This window comes from Cucurbita pepo, chromosome 7, assembly GCF_057944985.1.
Source record: "Cucurbita pepo subsp. pepo isolate OVF chromosome 7, ASM5794498v1, whole genome shotgun sequence".
Taxonomy (NCBI): domain Eukaryota; kingdom Viridiplantae; phylum Streptophyta; class Magnoliopsida; order Cucurbitales; family Cucurbitaceae; genus Cucurbita; species Cucurbita pepo.
Genome location: NC_141804.1, coordinates 10529915 through 10551547, shown reverse-complemented (window position 1 = coordinate 10551547; position 21633 = coordinate 10529915). Strand labels below are relative to the sequence as shown.

The 21633-nt window shown below is 36.9% G+C and overlaps 2 protein-coding genes across 4 annotated transcripts; both read left to right on the top strand.

The window, feature by feature from the left end:
- The first annotated feature begins 621 nt into the window (after positions 1-621).
- LOC111799105 (cysteine synthase) lies at positions 622-5455 on the top strand. Of its 2 annotated transcripts, none has more exons than XM_023682508.2 (11): positions 622-716; positions 1362-1417; positions 1514-1623; positions 2081-2138; positions 2227-2490; positions 2568-2705; positions 2803-2854; positions 3238-3317; positions 4026-4085; positions 4251-4331; positions 5157-5455. In XM_023682508.2, the coding sequence occupies exons 2-11, from the start codon at positions 1376-1378 to the stop codon at positions 5247-5249; spliced, it is 978 nt and encodes a 325-aa protein (XP_023538276.1). In that variant the 5' UTR covers positions 622-716; positions 1362-1375; the 3' UTR covers positions 5250-5455. The 2 variants fall into 2 exon arrangements, with proteins under 2 accessions (XP_023538276.1, XP_023538275.1); XM_023682507.2 differs by lacking the exon at positions 622-716 and adding an exon at positions 723-880.
- Positions 5456-7302: 1847 nt separating this feature from the next.
- Positions 7303-21041, top strand: LOC111798694 (uncharacterized). 2 transcript variants are annotated; one of them, XM_023681999.2, is made up of 19 exons: positions 7303-7482; positions 8080-8189; positions 8996-9151; positions 9424-9489; positions 9625-9714; positions 9884-10189; positions 10339-10436; positions 11088-11123; positions 11250-11370; positions 11467-11703; positions 12318-12413; positions 12535-12600; positions 12829-12867; positions 12951-13085; positions 13772-14136; positions 15650-15743; positions 19357-19530; positions 19629-19740; positions 20657-21041. In XM_023681999.2, the coding sequence occupies exons 2-18, from the start codon at positions 8091-8093 to the stop codon at positions 19725-19727; spliced, it is 2277 nt and encodes a 758-aa protein (XP_023537767.2). In that variant the 5' UTR covers positions 7303-7482; positions 8080-8090; the 3' UTR covers positions 19728-19740; positions 20657-21041. The 2 variants fall into 2 exon arrangements, with proteins under 2 accessions (XP_023537767.2, XP_023537766.2); XM_023681998.2 differs by having other exon boundaries at positions 20484-21041.
- The last annotated feature ends 592 nt before the right edge of the window (positions 21042-21633 follow it).

Here is a 21633-nt window from a genome sequence, read left to right as displayed (position 1 = left end):
TAGGCTAAATTAATAAAAATATTACTAAACTTTTCTATGGAAACTTAGTATTTTTTAAAAAATACCATTAAATTTTAAAAAATTTCATTAATATTCTTTAATTAAAAAAAATAAAAAATATTTTTATAATTAATATCAGGCACTAATTTTGAAAATTAATATTAATACCGTAATAAAAAATATATATATAATTTTAATTTTTTTAATATTATATAAAATTCTTTAAATTTTTAAAAATATTAGTCATTCTTTTAAATTTATGAATATTTTGTAGTCGATCTCAATTGTAAAGTTATTTTAATTTTTTTAAACAAAATTAAAGTATTTTATTAGAGGTATTTGAAAAGTTAAATGGTCTTTTTTTTAATTATTTTTTATTTTTTAAGTCTAAAAATATTTTAGAGTTTTTTAATTTAAGGGTATTTTTTATTTTTTATTTTTTTGTTTAATTTAAGAATATTATTGAGAATTAGGAATATTTTAAAGATAATTAATTTAGAGAATCGAATAATTTATTATTATCCTTTTTTGTTTTTTTTGTTTTTTTTTGTTTTTTTGTTTTTTTGTTTTTTTTTTTTTTGTTTTTTTGTTTTATGTTATTTTTTAGCCTTTTCCCCTCGTATGCACCTTCGGCCCGGCATTTCTTCGCTGTGCTGTTCATCCGTTTGTGTGTAAATCGAGAAAAATCAAACCCCATTTGGCATTTTCGTCTACTGGTGAGAGTTTCGAGCTCGATTACCTGTCATTTTCATATTCTTTTCATCGGTTTCTTTCCATTTTCATCATTATTGTTGTTTTCGAGCAACTTCTGGGAATTGGATCATCATTTTACTGTGGAAATCATCAACATCTCGACTGTTCTTGTGAAAAATCTCTCTCGGTTGGTTTTATTTCTGATGGATTTCTCTGTTTTCTGTTTTCATTATGGATTTCTTATGTAATTTCCATGGTTTTTGGGTCGGATTTCTTGGATCACCTTGTTTTTCTGCTTTATATTTTCCTCGAACCTGTTTTGTTCTATGAATTTGTGAATGGATTGGCTGATTGAAAGAATCTCTGTTCGTTTTGGAATTTGGTTGAACTTTTTACTCGTTTTGAGGCTCTAAAACGAGTTTCTTCATACTTATTGGAGTATGGATTGTGTGATCTGATTGGAACATACCATATTAGGAAGATCAAAATCATTTGAATTGTGTTTTTATGTTCTGTTCTCTGAATCTCAATTATTCAACAGTTTAGAGAAGTGGGGAGTTCATTTCTTTTAATTTTGTGCCAAGAACTGTAATGATACTGAAACATGTTGTTTGATTGAAATATATTTGCTTTGATTTGCTGATTTCTGATTATGTTTTCATCTGTAGGTTTGTTGCTCAAAATGGTTGATGCAAAATCTTCAATAGCTAAAGATGTTACTGAAGTAAGCCACTAGCCTTCCTTTCCCTCTTTTTTCTCCTGTGCATTGAATGATTGATTTAACTCATTTCATACATGTTTCGTATCTTAAAACTTACAGCTGATCGGTAAAACACCGCTTGTTTATCTCAACCGTGTTGTTGATGGCTGCGTGGCCCGGGTTGCTGCCAAGTTGGAGATGATGGAGCCTTGCTCCAGTGTCAAAGATAGGTAGTTTTTGTTTTAAAATTATAATGATCCAAAATTTGGCCTTAAAATTTGGGTAACGAGCATTTTCTTGCCACAAACGAACATGGAAGCACCGTGTCAGTGTGTTCATTTATTTACTCGTGTTCTTTATTATTTCCTTTCTTTTGGAAAACCATCTTTCATTAAGAAAATGAAAGAACACATCTATTTATTTACTTGTTCATATGCTTCTTGTTGTTTCTTTGTAATTGGATTTGTACTTTTAGAATGTAATTGTGATGTCCCACATTGGTTGGGGAGTAGAACAAAACACCCTTTATAAGTGTGTGGAAACTTTTCCCTAGCAGACGCGTTTTAAAGCCTTGAGGGGAAGCCCGAAAGGGAAAGCCCAAAGAGGACAATATCTGCTAGCGGTGGGCCTGGGTCGTTACAGTAATTTTGATAAATTGTGATGAGAAAGATCTTTCTTTCCTTTCAGGATTGGCTATAGCATGATATCAGATGCAGAGGAAAATGGTCTTATCACTCCGGGAAAGGTTACAATTTAGAATCGTCTTTTCGAAATCTAAACAAAACGGCGTTATATTTTTGTTGGTTTATTCACTTTTCTTTTTCATTTCATAGAGTGTCTTGATTGAACCTACCAGTGGTAATACTGGTATAGGCTTGGCTTTCATTGCTGCTGCCAAGGGTTACAAACTTATAATCACCATGCCTGCCTCAATGAGTCTCGAAAGAAGAATCATTCTTCGAGCTTTTGGAGCTGAACTGATTCTCACAGATCCAGCTCGAGGGATGAAAGGAGCCGTTCAGAAGGCCGAAGAAATAAAAGCAAAGACGCCAGATTCATACATCCTTCAGCAATTTGAAAACCCTGCTAACCCAAAGGTATCCTCCGAGTCGATTCAACGTGAAACATCATTTTACGTTTAAGAGATTGATGTAATATTTTCATGTTTTTTCAGATCCATTATGAGACTACTGGTCCAGAAATCTGGAGTGGTTCGGGTGGGAAGGTCGATGCACTCGTCTCTGGTATAGGAACCGGAGGTACAGTAACCGGTGCAGGGAGGTATCTCAAAGAACAAAATCCTTCTATTAAGGTTTGTTATTTCTAATCATCTGAACTCTTGCATTGCTGCTGTTATCTGAGACAACCGTACACGGTTGCTGATGTGATTTCTTCCCTTTTATGGTTAGTTATATGGCGTAGAACCAGTTGAAAGTGCAATTCTGTCTGGAGGAAAGCCCGGTGAGTCGTGAGATCCTTTCTCTCCCCCCCCCCCCGGGAAAATGATAATATATTTTCGGCGATATGATATCTCGTTTGGCTTGTTTCTAGAATTTATTTGCTTTATAATCTTGCAGTTGCAAGTGTTATTGTTAGATCCCACATCGGTTGGAGAGGAGAACGAAACACCCTTTATAAGGGTGTGGAAACCTCTCCCTAGCAAACACGTTTTAAAAACCTTGAAGGGAAGCCCGAAAGAGAAAGCCCAAAGAGGACAATATTTACTAGTGGTGGGCTTGGGCTGTTACGGTTCTGTGAATATTAGGCCTATTGGAAATTCTGGATGAGCTTATTTTGTTTTCCCACATTTTTTCTGATAAAAGAAAACTTGTTTCAACTTTCAGGCCCACATAAAATCCAAGGAATAGGGGCAGGCTTCATCCCTGGAGTTTTGGATGTCCCTCTGCTGGATGAAGTTGTTCAAGTAAGGATCAAGCTTTTATTAGATTTCTTTCAATAGATATTGGAAGTGAAGTGAGTGACTATCTTTGTAACGGCCCGAGCCCACCGCTACTAGATATTGTCTTCTTTGGATTTTCCCTTTCGGGATTCCCCTAAAGGTTTCTAAAACGTGTCTGTTAGGGAGAGGTTTCCACACCCTTATAATGAATGCTTCGTTCTCCTCCACAATCGATGCGGGATCTCACAATCTCGAATGGTATCAGAGCTAGGTTCCGAATGGTGTGCCAGTGAGGACGCTGGCCCCCAAGAGAGTTGGATTGTGAGATTCCTCATCAGTTGGAGAGGGAAATAAAAGCATTGCTTACAAGGGTGTGGAAACTTCTCTCTAGTAGACGCGTTTTAAAACCGTAAGACTGATGACGATACGTAACGAGCCAAATCAGACAATGTCTGCTAGCGGTGGGCTGTTACAAATGGTATCAGAGCCAGACACCGGGCGGTATGCTAGCGAGGACATTGGGCCCCCGAGGGGTGGGGTGCATTGTGAGATCCCACATCGGCTGGAGAGGGGAACGAAACATTCCTTATTAGGGTGTGGAAACCTCTCCCTAGTAGACGCGTTTTAAAATTATGAGGTGATGGCGTTACGTATTGGGTCAAAGCGGACAATATCTGCTTGGTCCAATAATTGGTCTAACCTTAAAGCATCCCTGACTTGAATAGTTTGCAGGTATCAAGTGAAGAAGCCATCGAAACTGCAAAGCAGCTTGCATTGAAAGAAGGTCTACTGGTAGGTTGCAACATAATGAAGATAAGGCATCAAAAAAACATTTTCCAATGCTATTTGATTCTCTTTTCATCACAATCATTCGAGCCAATCAGGCTCGAGATCTGATTGTTAACACTTTTGGTTCGTTATGCTATGCTATGATATGACAATGTCGTCTACGTGTAGGTCGGTATATCATCTGGTGCTGCCGCGGCCGCTGCAATTAAGGTTGCAAAGAGACCAGAAAATGCTGGAAAGCTTATTGTTGTAAGCGTTCCTTTTCTTTCTCATATTGTAGCATTACACTGCTTTAGCTTGTTTCCATACATTAATTCTTCTATGATAGATATTGATGTGCTGAAGAACAAAAAAAACTACATATGTTTTAACAATTGAAATAGCTTTTAAGGATTTTTTTCAACACAAAAACGAACAAGAGTGAGTTCTAGGGAGCTCGGGAAACTTCAGCGATGGAAAATAGACTCACCGAGTGAATATAACATTGTACCTAGGAACGAGAATTTGAACCTATAACTTACAAGAAGTAAGAACGACCGTGTGATGTCCCACATTGGTTGGGGAGGAGAACAAACCACCATTTATAAGGATGTGGAAACCTTCCCCTAGCAGACGTGTTTTAAAGCCTTGAGGGGAAGCCCGAAAGGGAAAGCCCAAATAGGACAATATCTGCTAGCGGTGGATCTGGGGCGTTACAAATGGTATCAGAGCCAGACATCGGCGATGTGCCAGCCTTCTCGCTGTTCCCCGAAGGGGGGTAGACACGAGGCAGTGTGCCAGTAAGAATGTTGGGCCCCAAAGGGGGTGGATTTAGGGGTGGTCCCACGTCGATTGGAGGAAGGTAAGAGTGCTAGCGAGAACGCTGGGCCCTGAAGGGGTGGATTGTGATGTCCCACGTTGGTTGGGGAGGAGAACAAACCACCCTTTATAAGGGTGTGGAAACCTTTCCCTAGCGGTTTTAAAGCCTTGAGGGGAAGCCCGAAAGGGAAAGCCCAAAGAGGACAATATCTACTAGCGGTGGATCTGGGGCGTTATAGACCGTCTAACTAATCTTAGTTTTGGAAATTTGAACAGGTGATCTTCCCGAGCTTTGGAGAACGATACCTCTCGACTGTGTTGTTCGAGTCTGTGAAACAAGAGACCGAGAATATGGTTTTCGAGCCATGAGAGTTTACGCAATGTATCGTTGCTTCAAACGGAGCCAGCCAATTGAACGTTTCCCGAGTCTCAGACTTGTTCTTCCTTTCTGGTTTCTTAGTTTTAGTGAATGAACAAATAGATGCTACTGAGAATAAGAACTTGGCTTATATGTATCGAATGAGTATAATTGATTTAGTTTTATGTGAGAAAATAAGAAATTGGCTTTTGGAGAATTTCGAACCGTTCAACCTTTCACTGACTGTGATTTTATTAACATTTTGGTCTATATACTTTCGATAAATTTTATTAGAACGGATTTGCAATAAAACATGCAAGAGAGTTCTTGGCTCGGGTTGAGTCTCGTTTCGACATTTTTTTCTGACCCAAACATAATTATTCGAACCCTTATTAATTAATGAACCGAAGTCAACTATAAAACATGAATTGGGTTTTGGGTTATGTTTTTAAATTTTTTTTTTATACGATATATGTTTATTTATTTCAAACGGATAATTAAGATTGGCAATTTATTTTCAATATATATTTGATAGAAAATAAATAATCAAAAAATAATTATGAAATTAAATAAAATTATAATAAATATATGTATATATAGTTATGTCGTTTTTTTTATAAGAATAAATTCCGAGTCATCGGATATTTTAAATGTTTTGATTTAAATAATAAAAAATAAAATGATCATTTTTAAAGTAGGCTAAAATGAACTATATCAATTTTAAATAATTAAAACCATAAAAATAAAATAATAAGAACATTGTTATCTTTTTTATTTTATAAAAAATATTTTAATTTACTAGACTCGACTTTATCTTATTTTTTATTCAGATTCAATATTTGTTCTCAAAAGTCTTTATATTTTTCAGTTGAAGCTCACTCATGTCTCGTCCCTGATAGAGAGAGCTAAAGGGGTTTAATCCTTTGTAATGTCCCACATTGGTTGGGGAGGAGAACAAAACACCATTTACAAGCGTATGGAAACCTTACCCTAGACGCGTTTTAAAGCCTTGAGGGGAAATCTAAAAGGGAAAGCTCAAAGAGGACAATATCTACTGGCGGTGGATCTGGGGCGTTACAAATGGAATCAGAGCCAGACACCGGACTATGTGTCAGCGAGGAGGCTGTCCCCCAAAGGGAGTAGACACGGGTGTGCCACAGTAAGGACACTGGGCCCAGAAGGGGGATGGATAGTGATGTCCCACATTAGTTGGCGAGGAGAACGAGGACGGCGGGCCTCGAATGGGATGGATTGTGATGTCTCACATTGGTTGGGGAAGAGAACGAGGGACGGCGGGCCCCGAATGGGGTGGATTGTGATGTGGACTATGTGTCAGCGAGGAGGTTGTTCCCCAAAGGGAGTAGACATGAGACGGTGTGCCACAGTAAGGACACTGAGCCCAGAAGGGGGATGGATTGTGATGTCCCACATTGGTTGGGGAGGAGAACGAGGACGGCGGGGCTCGAATGGGGTGGATTGTGATGTCCCACATTGGTTGGATAAGGAAACCTTCCTCTAACAGACACGTTTTAAAGTCTGAAAGGGAAAGCCTAAAGAGAACAATATTTGCTAGGTGGATCTAGACCGTTACATCCTTATTCTTCATTTTCACATCCGTTCATACTAACGAGACTCTACGAGGAGAGTGAAGTCTCGAGAAGGTCATTTAAGCTAACAAGACTTTACGAAAAGAGTGAGGCCTCGAGAAGGTCACCCAGACTACCGAAACTTTACGAGGAGAGTAAAGACTATAGAAGGTTTAGAGGGAGATGCTTAACCCTATTCATTCTCTAGTAGTAATAATAAATAAAACTTCAAATGCTACGAATATCATTTAAGAAATAATACAAACATTATTAGATATATTTCTACAGCGTTAGGGGTAAATTAGTAGTTTCGCCTTGGTTCAGTGTACGGTATTCCACAGCCGTCGATTCTTTACGAGATCCCGGCTCTATCTAGGGCTAAGATCGCGAGTACAAAATATTTACATACTCTCGAGCGCGTCGATTCTGCACAGTTTCATGTGTTTTTGTGCAACAATTTTACCCTCGATCAAATCCCAAAAACCGAGTCAAAGAGTTGGCCACAACAAAATCGAAACAGAGAGAGCCCAGTTCAGAGTCCTCTCTCTCTCTCACAACGGGATTTTCTCTTTCTAGAAATATTTTTGCAACTTCCGTAGTGGAACAAGAAGGACGATACATAAAATCGTTGAATACAGCTTCAAATTCAATCCTGAAGGTTAGGCTTTCATTTCATCTATCGTAATTTAGGTGTTTTCAACTCTGATTTTGTTTTGTCTTTTTTTTTTTTTTTTTTTTTTTTTTTTTTTTTTTTTTTTAATTTTGGCGGGTGTTCGTCGATATGATACGTACATTTGTTTCGGTTTGATTTTTGTTTTTCGAATTCTGGATTGTGGACTTAGTTTGAATTTAGTTCGTCGTAGGCTTTAAATTTCACTTCTGTGATCTGATTGGTGTGTTTGGCGAAGATCAGTGCTTCTTCCTTTTCCATTTTAGTTTTTCCCCCTAGGCATTTTTTTGGGTGTTTGAGAGCTCTAATGGGGTAGGATTAGTAATTTATTGTGTAACTTTTGGCGTGGTATTGAAATTTAAGATAGTTCTTGGTTAGTTCGGGATGTTAATTGCAAATCTATTTGAGATGCCCGCTGCCGTATAATCTTTGGCAATGGAAGCGATTATTGTTCATTTATGATTCATCATATCAAGAATGTGTTGAAGCTCAAGTAAGTTCAGAGTACTGAGTAGGATTTTTCTCGCGAGACCACACATTTTAAGTTCTGGCTTACTAGTTATTGCTAGTTTCATGTGTTTCTAGTGAGCTCTGCAATGCACCGAGTGGGTAGTGCGGGGAATACATCCAATTCTTCTCGCCCTCGCAAAGAGAAAAGGTTGACATATGTTTTGAGTGATGCCAATGATAGTAAGGTAATGTTTTCCCCCTTTTTTTTCTAAAAAATAATTATGTTATTATAATTGTGTTTTATTTTGGTTAAACTGATTGATTTCCTGCTTTTGTCACTGTCATGATAAGGATCATTATTTGAATAAATGTACTTTTAATTGGACGTATATCCGGGAAGCTGTCGTGTATATTTATTGATTGCCATGCTTTTGTATGCATACACAGTACCAAAATTTGAAAAATATATGTTCTTGTGGAGTATCAAGCCTTTATCCATGTTATTTTCTTTATGCTACCTAATAAACATCTTTTGCAATTGACATGAGTCCGTGAATAAGCTGAAACTTCTCATGCAATCCTTCTTGTAAATTTGAAAAGTATGGCTTGGAAACTGAGGGAAATACGACCTTGTTTTTCAATGCTTTAATTATATCCCACGAAGGCTTCCAATTTTGTATTATGTGTCTTCTTCAGAATTTACAGTTATATATGTGCTAGTAGTTTACATCTGTTTATGCACTTTTAATCTAAGAAGGACCTTATGAGAGATCTATCACGCCAAGGATTTGATTATATTTGTTTAGAGAACGTTTTTTTAAAAATTCTTTTCCAGATACATACAACGAAGGGTGAGGTAACTAAATTGAGCTATAAGTTAGATATGTTAATAGGGTAAACCTTAGTTTTTTCATGGTTCGTAATTCAATTTTCCTTTGAATATGCTATTTGCATTTGTTTAGGCTCTTTTGAGTCTTTACAAACGTAAAATAAAATATGAATGCCTCGCACAATTGTATTTGAATGCTTTTACATCTTTCGATTCATGTAGCATTCTGCCGGTATAAATTGCTTGGCTGTGCCAAAGTCTTCTATTGATGGCTACAATTACCTTTTTACTGGGAGCCGTGATGGTACACTGAAAAGATGGTCACTAGATGAAGATGCAGCTTCCTGCTCTGCTACCTTTGAGTCTCACGTGGACTGGGTATTTCTATTTACCTTCTCCTTTCCCCATATAATTTATGCTCTTAATAGTAGTTATATTATAGATTCATTGTGCTTTCATGCCTCTTTTGGTTTCTAATAAGAAATATTTGAAATTTTCTTGAATAGGAGTAAGTATTATCCTATCGAGAAGGCAACTGTTAGTGATACTGTAAATAGTAATTCAAGCTAAAAAGTGAATAATGGAACAGCATACGAGGAGGTATTAAATGTAAAAGGTTAACTCATCAACATCACTTTTCTACTTTTCAGGTTAATGATGCGGTCCTTGTAGGCAATAATAGGCTTATTTCTTGTTCTTCAGATGGCACTGTGAAGGTTATTTGTTTTTTATATTCTTTTTTTTTCCCATCAACTTCTCTTTATTTTCTTTTCCATCCAATTCTCTTTATTGTTATATGGTTTGATTGACTTATTTTAATTATGTTGATCTACTCTTTTGACCTATGCTAGACATGGAACTGCTTAACTGATGGGGGTTGCACTAAGACTCTGCGTCAGCATTCTGACTATGTGACTTGTCTTGCTGCAGCAGAAAAAAATGTAATTTCTTTGCCAAACTTTGTGTAAACCTTGTGGTATGCCCTGATGAAAAGATTGCTGATTGTGAAAACCTGTAGTGAGTTTGTTGGATTTTGTTATGTTTTCTGGGACTAGTATTTTATTTTATGTGGGTTGTCTTCTGATCCTATCGTAGTATCATGCATAATAGAGCAATGTTGTTGCATCTGGAGGTCTTGGTGGGGAGGTTTTCATATGGGATCTGGAGGCTGCATATGCACCAAGTTCAAAGTCGAGCGATGCAACCGGCGATGAGTGTTCAAATGGTATCATTGCTTCAGGAAATTCACTTCCAGTTACAAGTTTACATGCTATCAGCTCCAGTAACAACATTTCTACACACTCAAACCATTCTCATGGTTATGTTCCAATTGCTGCAAAAGGCCATAAGGAATCAGTTTATGCATTAGCAATGAATGATAGTGGGACGCTTCTTGTTTCTGGCGGAACTGAAAAGGTATATTCCGACTCCTACACACCCTTGTTTGATTGACATATTTAATTATCTCAAGCTTAGGAGTCTATTTTCAGGTAGTTAAAATTAGTTGTTTCTTCTCTCACTTCCTCTAGGTTGTTAAATTAGTTGTTTCTTCTCACTTCCTCTAGGTTGTTCGTGTTTGGGACCCAAGAACTGGTTCAAAGACCATGAAGTTAAGAGGACATACAGATAATATTAGGGCTCTGCTTTTGGACTCGACTGGCAGGTTAGTTAGAGGGATTCTTTCTTATCTGTTTGGACGTTTTTTTTTTCAGGTGTTACACTAAAACCTAGTTATCATGACAATAAGTTTCTTGAAAGTGGTTTTTTGGGAGTTAAGTTAAAAATTTGTTTTAAAAGACAGATGAAAGTTTTTCTTTTTTGTTATAATTTTTTTAATCTTTTTTAATATATAAATCAGAGGCTCCTATTAAATAGTGATTATAAGGACGCGTCCAAGGGGCGGTCCATTGGATAAGACCCATGTCTCTGAGTAACAAGGTCGCAATTTTTAAGCTTTGGTGAGCTTAATGTGAAAAACCCTTGAATGTTGATGTCTGCAAAGTCTGAGTAACACCTAGCAAAGGTCACGTGTCTGGAGCTTTGGTTGAGCTTAATGTGAAAAACCCTTGAATTTTGATGTCTGCAGGGTCTTGGCCTTAGGGTGGGCACATACCTTTTAAAATATAGTGATTTGGAGTCTAAATATTTACTAGTCACTTGATGACTTCTGAAAATGAGTTATAGAAAGCCATTTGCTAAACAGCCTTACTCTCTCTCTCCTCTCAGGGCTATCTTTTGGAATTGGTCTCATTGCTTTGTCTGTTTTATTTTTCATTTTAGTAATTATAATAAGATTCTATTTACATGGCTGCAGGTTCTGCCTATCCGGATCTTCTGATTCCATGATCAGGTAGATGAGTCTTACCATTTCATTTTCTGTAGTTTTTATGTAACTTGCTTCAATGTTTTTGCTTCCTTTTGTCACAAAATTATTTTAAGTATTATAATTTGGAAGTCTGTAATTCTCTCCTTGCAGACTGTGGGATCTTGGTCAACAACGATGTGTGCATTCCTATGCAGTACATACTGATTCTGTTTGGGCACTAGCAAGTACGCCATCATTTAGTTATGTTTACAGTGGTGGTAGAGATCTCTCGGTAAGTCCCTTTTTGATGTTAGAAAATCATTTTTCTGTTTGATTTGGTTTTAATGCTTAGTTTTATCTTTTAATGCCTATTTCTTTTTATATTCAGCTGTATGTAACAGACTTGTCGACAAGAGAGAGTCTTTTGCTTTGTACAGGGGAGTATCCCATTCAACAATTAGCAATACATGATGAGAATATATGGGTCGCGACTACAGATTCTTCAGTCCATAGATGGCCTGCTGAAGGGCGTAACCCTCATAAGGCTTTCGAAAGAGGTGGTTCATTTGTAGTTGGAAATCTGTCATTTTCTAGGGCAAGGGCTTCCTTAGAAGGATCTACTCCTGTGAGTAAATCATCTAGTTTAAAATTTCTTGATCATATTAGTTTAGATTTTACTCTCATTTTCCCCCTTGACTAAGTTGCATATGTACATATTTCTTTTCAGGCTGTTCTTTGGTTATTTTCTTAGAAACAACTTGTCTTTTATGGTTGTCAGTTGGACAGTCCTTTTGTAATTTCTCTGGCTTTTGTGGGCTTCTTGCCTACTTTTCCATTTTGTTTGTTGTGAAGAAAAGATTGCACATGTTCTGGTATTTCCACCATCCTTCCACTAATTCACGATTTGTTTTTGTTGCATGCGTTTTTAATATGTTAAAAAATCAAAGGCAAAAGGTTTCATCAAGACTAGATTTTTTTTATACTGATTCTTAGATTTAGGAAACTTTATTCTTCTTCTTGTTTGTTTCGGTAAAATGATTTTCCTAAATTGTTCGTTAAATTCCTTGCATATTCTGGTTTTCCACCATCTTTGCATCAAACTCCGTAGTGTCTTTTATGGAAAAGGGGTTTAGGTTTAATCAATACTAGATTTTTTTATGTTGATTCTTGGATTTAGGAAACTTGATTTCTATACTGGTTTATTGTGGTAAATTGTTTTTTTTTTTTACTGTTTTATAGGTTCCCGTGTATAAAGAACCAACATTTACTATTTCTGGAGCTCCAGCCATTGTGCAGCATGAAATTTTAAATAATAGGAGACATATCCTGACAAAGGTAATTGTATTGCTTAAATGGTGAACTAACTATGATGAACTCTCTACCGGCATATGGCTTTTTTGTGCTATTTCTATGATTTTTTTTTTCCTCCTCAGTGATGTGTGATCTTCCGTCACAGGATGCTGCAGGTTCTGTGAAGCTATGGGAAGTTACCAGGGGCATTGTAATTGAGGATTATGGAAAGGTTGCACTCGTCATTCTTTTTTTGTTATAATACTCTCTGCAAAAAATGATTGAATTGCTGAAAACACATTTCAATGCTTGACGGGGACGTTAAAAGGGGGGGGATAGCTTGATGGACGCATGGAAGATATTAAATTCCTTTGTGGAACTAAGTGTCATCTAATATGCTTTAGTAAAATGCTCCATTTTTATAACATAGCTTTTTTTGGTTTCAATGCAAACATTTTAGGTCTCATATGAAGAGAAAAAGGAAGAGTTATTTGAGATGGTAAGATTTCTTTTATACATTACTTATAGTTTTACTATTTCTGCTGGATGGACAGTGACACGTCGATTTTGACATGACTTCAGGTCAGCATTCCTGCATGGTTTACTGTGGATACCAGGCTTGGGAGTTTGTCAGTTCATCTGGACACTCCCCAGTGCTTTTCTGCAGAGATGTATTCAGCAGACCTTAATATTACAGGAAAACCGGAGGACGATAAGGTTAAATCATTATTTTCTTTTTTTAGTTATGTTTAGGGCCTGTCTTTTTTTTTTTTTTTTTTTTCCTTCTTTCCTATCAGCTTGGTTTTTTTTTTTTTTTTTTTTTTGGATTGAAGTCTGTTTCTGCTTTGTTTTGGTTTGGACTCCTGCTTTGTTTTGGTTTCTCACCTTTTTTTTGTCTTCTTTTTGATTCCTTGGAGCTCTCTTCATAAGACTTCTATTAGCAATTATAGTTTATCATTGATTTTTACTTTTTGGTGAGGTTTTTTATACTCCTTTAGAGCTTTCCCTTTGTAGTTTCAGTTATACAATGATGTTGTGTTTCTTGTTTTTGGAATAATAATAATAATAATAATAATAATAATAATAATGATAATAAATGAAGATCAAACCATGGGCTGTATCCTAAGAATCTTTGGAATTTATTAAGAGGTTATGTATTTAATACCTTCAATCCTCTTACCTGAGGTAGTGATATTACTTAGTTTCATGATTATCTCATCACGTCAAAGGTGCTAAAATATGCTTGCTGACTATGAACGGTGACTAAAACAAACTGTTTGGGTTAGAATCATGATTGATGGAAGAACTAATCAATTGATAGCTTGGACGTTCTTATCTTTCCATAAGTTATTAGTCAATTATCATTGAGTATTGAATTTTGTATTTGTATTTTTTTTTTTCAGGTTAATCTAGCTCGAGAAACCCTTAAAGGACTTATGGCTCATTGGTTAGCCAAAAGAAAACAAAGATTTGGATCACAAGCTTCAGCTAATGGAGAAGTTCTTTCCAGCAAGGATATTAGTGCAAGAAGTCTTTCCCATTCAAGGCTTGAAGCAGTTGATGGCAATGCTGAAAATGATTCCATGGTCTATTCTCCATTTGAATTTTCAACAGTTTCTCCTCCTTCAATCATTACTGAGGGTTCTCAAGGTGGTCCTTGGAGAAGAAATATTACTGAATTTGATGGAACAGAAGATGAAAAAGATTTTCCATGGTGGTGTTTGGACTGCGTGTTGAACAATCGTCTCCCTCCAAGAGAAAATACAAAGTAATATTCTAAATTCAGTACCCACCTTCCTGGTTATGGACTTTAAAAGTTCAAAGAAAATTTTCTTATTTTTAAAACAGATATAGTGCATGCTTAAAACCTGTATGACACCCAGTCAATTATTATTATTTATGACCAAAACTGGGGAGTGAGATACTTCCATTTTTATCCCTCTTTACTTGTAACTCTTTCTCAAATTTGTTTGGATATTGAGATTCAACAATCTGTTTATGAGGGATTTCTTGTGGGAGGGAGTCAATGGGGGATGTTGATTAGTTGGGAGATGGTATCTAGACCGTTGGAGTTTGGGGATTTGGGTATTTGTAGCCTGAGACAGTGGAATAAGGTCATGTTAACCATGTGGTGTTGGCGCCTCTTTAGATGGAGCTTAGAACTTTGTGGCACAAAGTTCTTGTGAGTAGGTTTTTGGTTGTAGGCCTTTGAGATTGCTTGAAGACTTATAGAAAGATATTGTTTCTCAGTTCCTCCTCGAGTGTTTTGTTGGGGATGACTCCGGATATCTATTTTTGGGATAAACGTCTCTGTCTTTCTTTCCCCCTTTTGTATCATCTTTTGGATATGAAGATAAAGTTTTTGGCGTCTATTTTTTAGGTGGGCTCCATTCTCTTTTGTCTTTAATTTTGGGATTTCATCATCGTCTTACTGACAGGGAGGTTGCCTCTCTACCCTAGTTTTTTGAGCAACCCCTTTGTTGTTCAAGGAGAGATTCTTGTATCTAGTCCCCTCTTCCTCCTAAGGTAGGTTTTTCTTCCTATTGTCCTTGCTTTCTTCAAAGGGCTACGTTTCTTTCTTCTGTTGCCCCTTCATTTTCTTCACTTTGGAAGATTTAGGTTCCCAAGAAGATTAAGTTCTTTGCCTGTTAGATCCTGGATGGAAAAATGAATCACTTAAGATTGCATGTAGAAGCCCTTTTTCTTCTTTTTGGGGTCTCCCCTTTGTAGAGATGCATTGGAGAATCTGGACTATATTCTCTAAAGTTGTTGTTATACTTGGTTTATATGGTCCAGGCTCTAGATGCTTTTGGAGTCTTGTTGGCTTGGAGCAGGGATTGTAGTACTATGATGGTGAAGGGCCTCTAATTCTATGGTATGCTTGCTTGAGAGGAATGGTAGGGCTGGATAGAGGAAGTTTTGCTCCTCTCCCCCCACCCCTCTAATGCTATGGTAGGCTTGCTTGAGAGAAATTGCAGGATTTTTAGTGGTGGAGAGAGATCCGAGTGAGAGTCGTGGGAGGTTATTAGGTTTAAAGTGGCTAATGTTTTTTATGTAATTATCAATAGGTTTATTCTTTTAGATTGATGTACTTTCTTATAGTTCTTTGAACTCCCTTCTTGTGGGACTTCTTTTCTTGCCTGGCATATACTGGGGCTGGTTTTTGAGCTTATTAATAAAGCTAGAGGGAGTAAAGACATAATGGAATATTTATTTTCTCTTGCTAATAAATCCATCCTCTGTTTCCTTGCACGTGTTCTAATGGACAATACTCTCTGCAGGTGTAGCTTTTATCTTCATCCTAGTGAAGGCTCATCCATTCAGATCCTAACACAAGGAAAACTAAGTGCTCCTCGTATCTTGAGAGTGAATAAGGTCAGTTTTCTATTTTGTTACTTTTTTTTACTAGAGATAAAAACATTTCATTAAAGAAATGGCAAGAGCACGAACTTCAATAGGAATGAAAAAGAAATAGAAAAAATTATAAAGGAGAAATAAAAGCATTCCAATCTAAACAAATGTCCTGCAAAGAAATGCAAAGAAATACCAGAACATGTAATAGCCCAGGCCCACCGCTAGCAGATATTGTCATTTTTGGGCTTTCCATTTCGGGCATCATCTCAAGGTTTTTAAAGCGCGTCTGCTAGGGAGAAGTTTCCACACTCTTAAAGAGTGTTTTGTTGTCCTCTCCAACCGATATGGGATCTCACAGAACACCAAAGAGAGGCTTTGTGATGGGATGCTCATATCGGTTGACTAAAAAAATCCTTTGATTTCTCACAACTTTAAATCAGAAATCAAAGCTTTGCCACTTTGACCCAAAGAAGATGAGACCTCAAAGACAAAGGACGTTGCTTTTGGCTGTAGAATTAAAAACCCATCGTGGTTTGTTGCCATTATTTGGTTAGAGAGGAACAGCAAATTGTTTAGAAGGTTGGAGAGACCCAAGGAGGAATGGATAATGAGTGGGCCCTCCACCTTTGTTTATGTTCTCTATCTTTCTTTAGGCTTTTTTGGTTATTATTTTTATAATTACGTTTTAGGTCTCATTTTGCCTGCTTGAAGTTGTTTTTGTTTTAGGCTTTTTGACGAAGTAACTTTGAACTAAATTGTTGTGGTTTAGTTATAATGACCGAAGTAGGCTTATTATTTCAATTATTTTAAAATTTATATGGTTCAGATTGCATTTTGTTTGATCTAAATTATTTGTTAAAAGTATAATGAAAATAATTATTATAAAAAAAAATTGAATCAATAAAAATTTTGTTGATATAAAAGAGAATAGATGTGGAATTGTATGTATATGGAAGGAAAAATTTGAGGTTTGTATCTTTCAGCTTTTTCAGGTCAGAGTAGATTGAGGAAGTGTAGATTGAGAAAGTGATTCTTCATAGATCAAGTCTAATTATTAGACTGTCGTTTTATTTTTCTTATTTATTTATTTAAAGAATTAACTGCCTAAATCTAAATTGATAGATAATCTAAATAGTAATCCAATATTGGTAATAATAATCCCTAGGTATCAAGTAAATTTAATGTAATGAGATTACACATATATGATTCGACACTCTCCATCAAGCTTAGTAATAGATATTATTATTCTGAGCTTGGATACTAGCTCATGAGTTACAAAAATATCTCCAAATTAAGGCTAATCCTTTGGCACTCCCTCTTAAGTTGAGAATGAGTATCTATTACTCAGCTTGTACTTGTACTTGATAGGTTTATGTGTAATATTGATCGCATGACTTCGATGTCATGACTTCAACATCAAGGCACGACTTCAATGATAGCTATGAAGCTCCAAATAAATTTGGTCCAAGTGGATGATCAGTACCTATGATGGCTTCGGATAAATTTGTCAATGATAGCTATGAAGGCTCTCAGTAAATTTGTCAATGGTAGTTACGAAGGCTCTGAATAAATTTGTCAACGGTAGCTACGAAGGCTACAGTAACTATGAAGGCTCTCAATAAATTTGTCAACAGTAGCTATGTCAGCACATCCGTCGGTTGAAGTCGTGAGAGCACATAACTCATCCATACTATCCCCTTGGAGCACTCCCACAGGCCTTGCTTGCCTCTCTCCTGCTCACTCCTCTTGGAGTGTCTAGTTCAGTTGGTAACTTTGCCACAGTAGGGGACTCATAATCTACGAACTAGGCTTTCTATAGTCGCCTTTCTTAAGGTAGCGTCCAATTCTTCCATTCGAGAATTGAAATTGGAGTCCTGGATGGATTTAGACATCTTAGTTTTGTAGTCTTCTTTTCTTCCTACGACGCCTTTGGTTCCGTTCATTATTGAATACTTCAAACCTGAATCTCGGAATTTGATACTTGATGATGATGATTGGAAGTATTTTTCTAACGTAATGAATTGATGAGTCTTAGTTCGGAGGGAAATTTAGTATGGAGCAAAATTTATTCAAGTCACGACTGAAAAATCCCTCCTTGAACGCAGTGGGTTCGAAGAACAGTGGGGAAACCTATTTATTCAATTTGAAAAACTGCGGGTGGCTTGCTGAATGAAATTTTCTGGGCAGTGTCTTGCCGAATTAGCTTGCGATTGGGTGGTGGATGTTAGGCAGCTTGGTCACACTTGAAGACTTCCAAATAAAACTTGATCACAGATGATTGGTGGCTATGAAGGCTTCGAGTTAGGGTTCAATTTTAGGATTTGATACATGTTGCAAGTCTAAATTAAACTGCTGTTTTTGTTCTTATTTATTTTCAGAGAATTAAAGGTAGGGAAAGACTGACTAAATCTAAATTGATAGATAATCTAAATAATAATCTCTAGTACGGGTAACTAAATCTAAATAAATCCAACAGGATAAATTAGGGATTACACAAATATATACTAACTCATGAATTACACAAATATCTCCTATTTAAGGCTAATCCTTCGACAATACATAATTTTGTTTTGCCAAACAACCTAGGCAGTCAAGATTGTCCTATAATTGAGTTTTAGACTTACAAATGCAATATGAAATGGGGCCATAGTTTGATCCTTTTGTTTGGGATTGATTTTTGTGTATTCCCTGTATGTTCTTTCGTTTTCTCTCTATTAAAGTTTGGTATTCTATTTTAAAAAGACCTATTGTGTGCCATGTAATGCCTTAGCGCCGGAAGAGACGTCTTATGCAACATAGAACCATGCTATATAAATTTTCTTGTCTGTTTCTTTATCCTATCCTTTATTGAATGTCTTGGAACTGTATCCACCACATGATAAGAATGACTTTGAAATTCAGTCATAAAATATAGTATCTAGATTAATTTGACAAACTACCTTCTATTTATATTCTAACCCCAAGTGCTTTAATGTACACTTCTTCGACCCCTTCAAAGAGCCAAGGGCTAGGATAAGAGAGAGAATGATTTACTATAAGGGGAACCAAAAGCAAAAACATTGAATGTTTTTGTAGTATAGATTTAATGTTTTTACAGGATTATCAACACTGTCACATCCCGTCACTGGGAGATAACTTGTAATTTTTGGTGGATTTAATTTATCCATCCCCCTTCGGGACTCAGCGTCCTCGCTAGCAATTGTTCCCTTCTCCAATTGATGTGGGACCCCCCATCCACAACCCCCTTTGGGGCCCAGTGTCCTTATTGACACATCGCCTCGTGTCCACCCCCTTCGAGGCTCAGCCTCCTCGCTGGCACATCACCCGATGTCTAGCTCCGATGCCATTTGTAACAGCTCAAGCCCACCACTAACAGATATTGTCTTCTTTGGGCTTTTCCTTTTGGACTTCCTGTCAAGGTTTTTAAAACGCGTCTGCTATGGAGAGGTTTCCATACCCTTATAAAGAATGATTCGTTCTCCTCTCTAACCAATGTGGGTACTCACATAATTAGTTGGCAGCTGAAATTTAGTTTACGTTTGTGTAAGAACTTTATATATGATAAATTTATGTTATAATTTCATTCTGATTGAGTATGATTTGATATAACCCATTTCCCTTTGCTATTCAACAGGTTGTAAATTATGTCGTAGAGAAGATGGTTCTTGACAAGCCATTGGATAATGTAAATCCGGACATTTCTTTTGGTCCTGGACTCTCTTCAACCGTTGGAGACGGATCGTTTCGGTCTGGATTAAAGCCTTGGCAAAAGCTTAAACCTTCTATAGAAATCTTATGCAATAATCAGGTCTTGTCCCTGATATTAGTTTATGCAATGATCTGATATCTTTTGGTGTTGTATTCTGCAGCTCTTTTTACTTTTCTTTTTTTTTGGTGACATTACAGGTCTTGTCCCCTGATATGAGTTTAGCTACAGTTAGGAATTACATCTGGAAGAAGCCCGAGGACTTGGTCCTCAATTACAGAATGCTTCAAGGCAGATGATCGCATGCATCAGGTATGTTGCAATTGTGCATGAAGTTCCCTCTTCTTCATGAAAGTTTGTCAAGGAAGGCTAAATTATAAAAATTACCTTGTAACTTTTTAACTCTTTTAACTTTCAAAAGTTGCAATATTTTCATTGTGTTTCAAAAATTTATCAAAAAATTTATCAAAACTATCCTTGAGTACAAAAAAGTTAGAATGTTAGAATGAAAAGTCCATGTGTTGAATATGGTTCTTTTAAATTTAATCCAAATAAACATTCTTGTAACAGTTTGAGCCCATGACTAGCAGATATTTTCCTCTTTGGGCTTTCCCTCTTGGACTTCCCCTCAAGGTTTCTAAAATGCGTTTGCTAGGGAGATGTTTCCCCACTGGCACAGCAAACCGCATGGTGTCCACCCCCTTCGGGGTCCAGCCTCCTCGCTGGCACATCGCCTAGTGTCTGGCTCTAATACCATTTGTAATGTCCCAAACCCACGGCTAGTAGATGTTGTCCTCATTGGGCTTTTCCTTTCAAGCTTCCCCCAAAATTTTTAAAACGCGTCTACTAGGGAGAAATTTTTACACCCTTATAAAGAATGCTTTCTATTTTAGAGGTATTTTTGAAACTTGTATAAAAGATGAAAGGTATGCAACTTTTGAAAAGAAAGAGTGTTGTCTCGATGAGGGTGAAGAGACCTGAAAAGAGGGAAAAGAAAATCCATAATGCATCACTGTGGGTAACCTTCTTGAGCTTTTCTTATTGTCATGTTATAGGTGAGTTTCTTTTGCTGAGGAAACTGGGAATGTTGTTTCTTCTTGGGAGTGCTTGAAACCATTTTATCCAGGCATTACATTGCAAATCTGAATGAACATCATCAACCCATTTCACTATTCCGTGTTGCTACCTACTCGAACTTACCAAGAATTTTCTGGCTATCATTTTGAAGATGAAACGGCAGGCGCTATAGATTTTTCGATCGTCGTCTTTGGCCTGCAAGGTGTAACTTTTGTAAGATACTGCAATAGAGGAGGAGGAGGAGTCAGTGTTGAGCAAGGCTTGGTTGGAGATTTGAATGGTGTGGAAAGCTATGTAGATTTGAATGGTGGCTGCTGCTTGCTTACATACTTCAGTCTTAGAAAACCAAGTCGTGAAAGGTTCTTTTTTGTTTTTATTTATTTATTCTTAAATAAAAGGCCTCTCTTTGTGCTCTACCGTTGAATGCAGAGCTCTCTTATTTTCATTTCAAAATTTTGCGCCCTATTCTGACCTGACTAACTCTGTACCCTTTTGGATGAAATGTCAAATAATGGAAACATTGTTGGAGACTGACAGATGAGATGGATGGGATGGGTCGGGGACGAGAATTATAATCTCTGTTATCGTTCCTGCCTTTGCCCCTTTAGTTATATATATGAAAGTGTGGAAGACTATTCTTCGTATTAAAATTTGAGTTTTTAGAAGTTATGGTGAACGTTACAATAATAATATTGTGTTTATTAGGATGTTTTAGAGTTTTCAATAGAAATTATATTGGAAAATGGAAACTACACATTTAAAAATTATTTGAAACAAGTAACTGGGAGGCTTATAATGATATGTAACTAGCCAAGGGAGACAATATTGGTTAGCGGTGGGCTTAAACTGTTACAAATGGTATCAAAGTCAAATACCAAGCAGTGTGTCAATAAGGACGTTGAACCTCAAAAGGGAGTAGATTTTGGGTTTAGGGTTTAGGGTTCTGTAGAGGCATTGGCCCTCTTGTGCCCATGTCATGTCGATTACGGATATCGTGTCGGATAGCGGGTGTATGTAGCAACCTCTAACACGTGGGCTGGGGCGCAATACCGGCACACTTGTGCTGTCTGGTATTGCCCTTGAAAAACTCATTTCAAAGGAAGTCGCCCGAGACACTCGTTTCGGCTG

Bases quoted from the DNA above. Each gene is read 5' to 3' on its own strand.
- LOC111798694 (XM_023681999.2), top strand. From the start codon at position 8,091: ATGCACCGAGTGGGTAGTGCGGGGAATACATCCAATTCTTCTCGCCCT. The intron at 9,715-9,883 runs GTAATTTCTTTG...CATGCATAATAG, and splicing joins TTGCTGCAGCAGAAAAAAAT to AGCAATGTTGTTGCATCTGG. The intron at 19,531-19,628 runs GTCTTGTCCCTG...GTGACATTACAG, and splicing joins AAATCTTATGCAATAATCAG to GTCTTGTCCCCTGATATGAG.
- LOC111799105 (XM_023682508.2), top strand. From the start codon at position 1,376: ATGGTTGATGCAAAATCTTCAATAGCTAAAGATGTTACTGAA. The intron at 2,855-3,237 runs GTGAGTCGTGAG...TTCAACTTTCAG, and splicing joins TCTGTCTGGAGGAAAGCCCG to GCCCACATAAAATCCAAGGA. The intron at 4,086-4,250 runs GTAGGTTGCAAC...GTCTACGTGTAG, and splicing joins CATTGAAAGAAGGTCTACTG to GTCGGTATATCATCTGGTGC.